This window comes from Mizuhopecten yessoensis, unplaced genomic scaffold, assembly GCF_002113885.1.
Source record: "Mizuhopecten yessoensis strain PY_sf001 unplaced genomic scaffold, ASM211388v2 scaffold6723, whole genome shotgun sequence".
Classification (NCBI taxonomy): domain Eukaryota; kingdom Metazoa; phylum Mollusca; class Bivalvia; order Pectinida; family Pectinidae; genus Mizuhopecten; species Mizuhopecten yessoensis.
The window spans coordinates 56,538-62,383 of NW_018406692.1; the positions used below are offsets into that span (position 1 = coordinate 56,538).

The 5,846-nt window shown below is 36.2% G+C and overlaps 1 protein-coding gene across 1 annotated transcript in view; it reads left to right on the top strand.

The window, feature by feature from the left end:
* LOC110452567 (perlucin-like protein) overlaps positions 1-2,819 on the top strand; it is a 6,616-nt gene extending 3,797 nt beyond the window's left edge. The window contains exons 3-6 of the mRNA XM_021501173.1: positions 421-509; positions 677-773; positions 1,439-1,658; positions 2,484-2,819. Coding sequence (XP_021356848.1) covers positions 421-509; positions 677-773; positions 1,439-1,658; positions 2,484-2,514 — 437 coding nt within the window. The 3' untranslated portion in view covers positions 2,515-2,819. The remainder of the gene's footprint in view (positions 1-420; positions 510-676; positions 774-1,438; positions 1,659-2,483) is intronic.
* The last annotated feature ends 3,027 nt before the right edge of the window (positions 2,820-5,846 follow it).

Sequence of the window (5,846 nt, forward strand, 5' to 3'; positions counted from 1 at the left end):
AGACACACTTCAAACTCCCCCTTCCCTGGATACATTTCAAACTCCTCGTTTCCTCCATACCTCTCAAACTCCTCCATCCCTCGATACGCTTCAAACTCCTCCTTCCCTCGATACACTTCAAACTCTTTCTTGCCTCGATTCCCCTCACACGCCTTCTTCCCTCAATACCTCTCAAGCTCCTTCTTTTATCGATACACTTCAAACCCTTTCTACCCTCGCGTCGACATAGACATGTATCGAATCACAATTGACATTGTCACCACCATCTCAATCTGATTTACTTGTAGTTATTGGATTGTCATTACAAATGTTTCTGACGATTACCAAACCAGTTATGTTTAAAACCAAGATGAAAACATGTATTCGCAAACGTTTACTATAAAAAAGTCTTTTGTTTGATATTGATCAATCTATTCACAGACGCATTGCAGTGTAGAGATGGATGGACTGGCTTCGAAGGGTCATGCTACTATCTTTCCCATGGGGTAGCAACATGGGCGGAAGCTGGAGTAAGATAAAAAAAATTGAATCAAGTTTTTACGTGAAATATTGTGAGATGTGAAGGTTAATCTATATTTAAAGGCAGCTCAAATTGCTTATATCATACACCTATAGAACACGACATTCTGCAAAGCCTTATATTTCTAATTCAGTCGATTCTTTGTATTACTAACAGGCGGTCTGTAAGATGCTTGGAAGCAATTTAGCTATGATAGAAACTGCAGCAGAACTTACTTTCCTAAAATCTGAATTACGTCACATTCATCAACATGGTACGTACAATATGCATATTTGAATAATTAAACAGAAGTACGATTGAACAAAAAAAAATTAAAAAGATACAACCATGATTTAGCACGCAAACTAAGACGGAAATAAATAGTCCTGAATGCATTTAAACAACAACACACATGGAAGTAAGTTTTAGGTGAGATTTCAAACAGGTATCGGTGCTACTTGTCTTTGTTATCGGTGCTATGTGTCTTTGTTATCGGTGCTATGTGTCTTTATTATCGGTGCTATGTGTCTTTGTTATCGGTGTTATGTGTCTTTGTTATCGGTGCTATGTGTCTTTGTTATCGGTAATATGTGTCTTTGTTATCGTTGCTACGTACGTGTCTTTGTTATCGGTGCTATGTGTCTTTGTTATCGGTGCTATGTGTCTTTATTATCGGTGCTATGTGTCTTTGTTATCGGTGCTATGTGACTTTGTTATCGGTGCTATGTGTCTTTGTTATCGGTGCTATGTGTCTTTATTATCGGTGCTATGTGTCTTTGATATCGGTGCTACGTGTCTTTGTTATCGGTGCTACGTGTCTTTGTTATCGGTGCTATGTGTCTTTTCTAAAAATATGCTTTTGACACACGTTCATTTGCCGATATGAAAAATTGCGTTTTTGAAATTTCTTTTCAATTAACTTATATTTAATGCATTCAGATGCTGATAAAATGCAATATTGGATTGATGGGGCCGATCTAGAGGTAGAAAACGTCTGGAGGTGGACACAAACCGAACAGATAGTTTCCTTTACGGAGTGGGCTCCAGGAGAACCAAACGCTGGCGAAAACGATAACTGCATGAACTTGTGGGGAAAAAGTGGATTTCGATACGCCGACAATGATTGCGAAGAACACTACCACTATGTATGCCAAATAAGGTATCAGATTGCCAGATTTTTAAGGAAAATTACATTTGTCGCAAACAGGTGTATGGCATACACAACAATATCACTTATACAAATGTAACATGAAATGCATCACAACCGCTCAATGTGTACCAATGTCGTCGACCACAACACTGTTCGGGTCGTACTGCTGTACATCCACTCAATTCAGATTAAAGTCTAACTGATGAACAGTGAGTGTCATACTGCCTACGTAAAATTAATTACACACACAGGCAAAATGTCTTTATGTTAATTTAGGTCAGTGCCAAGTCAGGTTTGTTCCCAGGTGAATTTCATCTGAAAACAAAAAATGTCTCTGCAGTTTTGGTGTTCTATATCAAGGTTGAAGTCTTTCAATACGAAATAACTTGCCAGTTCTATGACACGTAATTTTACGTGTAAGTGATGTTAAACATAGTTTCACTTGTCAGTGATTTACGTTAGTTCACTCTGCAGTAATACTATACGTAATTTAACTTGTCAGTGATATACCTTATTTCACTCGGCAGTAATACTATACGTAATTTAACTTGTCAGTGATAAAATTGATAATTTATTTTGACAGTGAAGTAATACAATACACGTGATTTCACTTGTCAGCGATGTTATAAATGATTTGATTTGTCAGTAATAGTATGTGTAATTTTACTTGTCAGTGGTATTATGCGTGATTTCATTTGTCAGCGATATTATACATTGTACGTTATTTCACTTGTCGATGATGTCGACCTGTGTCAGGAACCTATCACTATTTTACCAAAAACCTACTTTGCTTATCACTTATTAATTTCATGTTTTTTCTCTATTTTTTTACAGAGATCCTGAGGGGGGCGAGCTTGTTGGTTAACTGAAATAGTGTTCTTGATAATAAAGTCAATAACGGCATATCAAAAACGTGTTTTGTGATACGCATGATAAATAAGCCAGTGTGCATAATAGCTTGGTCAGATTTGTCTTGTGCATGATCCCTGTTTATGACGATGTCAGTGGGTACGTTTGTTTTGTGTTTGCTTCACTAATGCTGATAGCGCAAATTATAATACCCGAGAATAAATTTGCTGTTTTTAGCAGATTGTTTCTTCAATGACCTCCTTTTTTATTTATTTTTTACGAAATTCACGTACACCAGTAACGTATTTCGTTCAACCATTTTACTACGCAATATTAAATTGTTGAATATTCACCTAAGTATTTACCTATATTTGGACAAATTCTTGTTGTTTGAGTTGTGTGTGTGTGTTTTATTTAGACAAACAGCAGGTCTCCGTATTCCTATAAATACAAGTCCCTTTTGTTATATATATTAACTTTGGTCAGGATAGCTGTTCTTATTGTTGATTATTCAGACATCCAGCTGTTGTTTTTATTATGGAAAAGCAATCCCCGAAGATTATGATTCAACACTGTTTTAGATGCTTAATTGATGAATATTGATCCTATCCAGAACCAGTTTAGGCAACATTCTATTTTTGAAAAATGCGAACTATACACCGACGGGTATTTCGAATACATTATTTAAATTCCGTTAAAAGCAGTTTGATCGATAAAACACTCAATAGTTCTACGAACAGTACGTATTTGACACGGTTCATCAACACAAGTATGGCGTAAAGGTACGAATTCTTGTTGATTGTTAAAACACAGAAACAGTTGTTCAGTTCACCGTGAAAAATAAACGTCTTTATTAGTCAGGGAATACTTTTATTGTTACTGTTTTAAGGAACAACTGTTTATTTGTATCAACTTGATAAATCTTTAAAACGGACACTCGTTCGTCTTTCGTTTCTAAAACAATCATCCTAGTACATGTAATATCAATTTCGATCCTGGCACATTTCTGAAGTGTGGGCGTGGTCTTTCCATTATTTGTATTTTTTGCACAGCTACCGTGACTATTAAAGATGTGATCAGCAGTGAAAATCATGTCGTGATTTACTTATAATGTCAACGTTAGTGTCAATGAAATATGTTAGGATAAACAAAGTAAAAAACTTCTCCATGTTCATGAAAAAAGAACGGAACAAATACTGTTTCCGGCTGACATATGTACCACAAACTTACAACATATCCAACCCCTCGTTGAAATTCTGACAAGTCGAAATAATGTTATCTTGTTGTTGATTGAGATTTGTCGACATCATTTCTTATCTTATCCAAATTGCAATCAACGTCGTCAACGCAATTACGCTTTCTCATACCCGTCGATACACTGTATGTCCCGGACTAGGCATATAATACATTACCTTTCTCACATTGGTGAACGGTCATCACTATTGACGGACACAGCGTTATGAAACAAAATGTTTGCCAGAAAGTAGAGAAAAAATAGACCACCAGAGTAGGGGGCACGCATTGTTAACACCAGAGTAGGGGGCACGCATTGGTAACAGCAGGAATATTCTTTTCGCACTCCCTAAACTGCAGGCGTGAATTAGAAACATAATCATGAATGTTAGTACCCCGTTTCGGTTGATCCATGAGTAACCCTGGTAAATACTAGCCGCAATATATCGCTCGGCTATAGAGAACTTCTCTTTATCTCGATCGGTTGAGCGTAAGACTAGTAAGCCAGAGGTCCCTGGTTCGATCCCTAGCGGAGGCAGTGACTTAAATTTAATTAATCATGCGCTCAGTTACACATGTCCTTATTTGTTACCGGGCATGTATATCGTCCTCATCTGTTCAATGGCTGATTTATGTTGTAAATGTCAATCAAATTGACAGAAAAAACGGAAAGAAAAAAACAACGTTCCTTGCACTTTATTATATAATTTGCCGTTACAATGCCGTCATTCAAAATTTTCTAAATAGACCTCTCCCAATCCTCATTTTCCAATAGCAATTTGGAAAAAATGCTATATGAACAAATGATACAAAGTCAACAAACAGTTACAGTCGAACAAATAATTCAACTTTAACAAACACTATCATGAGAACAAAAGTATGGTTTAATGTCCTATTAACAGGTTAGGAAATTTAAGGACATGCCTCTATACAATGTATGTGGTTTGTATGTTTGCATGTTTGTACTTGCCTCCGGGCGATACTGCGTATCTGATACCTACTTCATAGCGCAATTTTACTGAAATGCCATGCCGAAGGTACCCAACATACAAGATATAGCATTCAATCCGGTCACATCCATACCTAAACACTTCTTTGTTGTTACGTTTGTGATCACCGTCAACCATTTGTTCTCGTGAAACACGACAGAGATAAGGTTCTTTTAAAACAAATTTTATTTCCATAAAACAATAACATATTGTTACAAAATTACACAGGTTGCCTAGATACGGTTTATAGTACCAGCCTATGTCCTTGTTCAGATAGCCTTACTATGTGACTGCTACAAGGCAAATTGATCTAATAATTTTGCAAACATTTCAAGTAACGATCAATTCTTCATACAAAATTGTTATCTGTTATAATCCATGATTTCCAATTAAAACGTTACATGTAACGCGTGTTGTCGCGTGTTGTTCCGACTTGAGGGCCAAGTCTGATATACCGTAACATGCATGTACATGTATACTCACACACAGTAATTTTGTATTTAAACGTCTCTTCCTACGGCACATATCCACGAGTTGTAACAAAAGTCCACGTCATAACACATATCCGAAAAAAATATACAAAATCATCCTTAGCCACAATAAGATATCGTTTAATTTATGAGGACGCTTAATACTAACATCGATAACTACAAACCAATCAATATTTGAACACGAAACATACTTTAGATAATACGCATTATGCATAGTAAAATGTAACAGGCACTGTCCTTCATTTCTCGTGTTTAAATAACCAAAATAAGTACACACAACACATTCCTAACTTCAATTTGTGTCATGCAGTGTTGCTGTTGTTATTGTTTATGCATTACTAAACGTTCCAAAACAAAGCAACAAGGTACTAAGAAAGAATGAGACATTTCTCACAAAACGGACACAACAAGATACACCCATATACATCAGAGTGTTTCCCATGCAGATAACTATACAATGAAACACAATACATAAAGATTACCCGCTCATAAAATACCACATTAAAATCCTGAAAATATCACCAGATCTCACGATGCAATACGATATATCAATAATAAAATATCACACCAATGTGCATGCACTCTTATACATCGAAACAGATCATACACAGAGAACCATATCATGATACCACGAT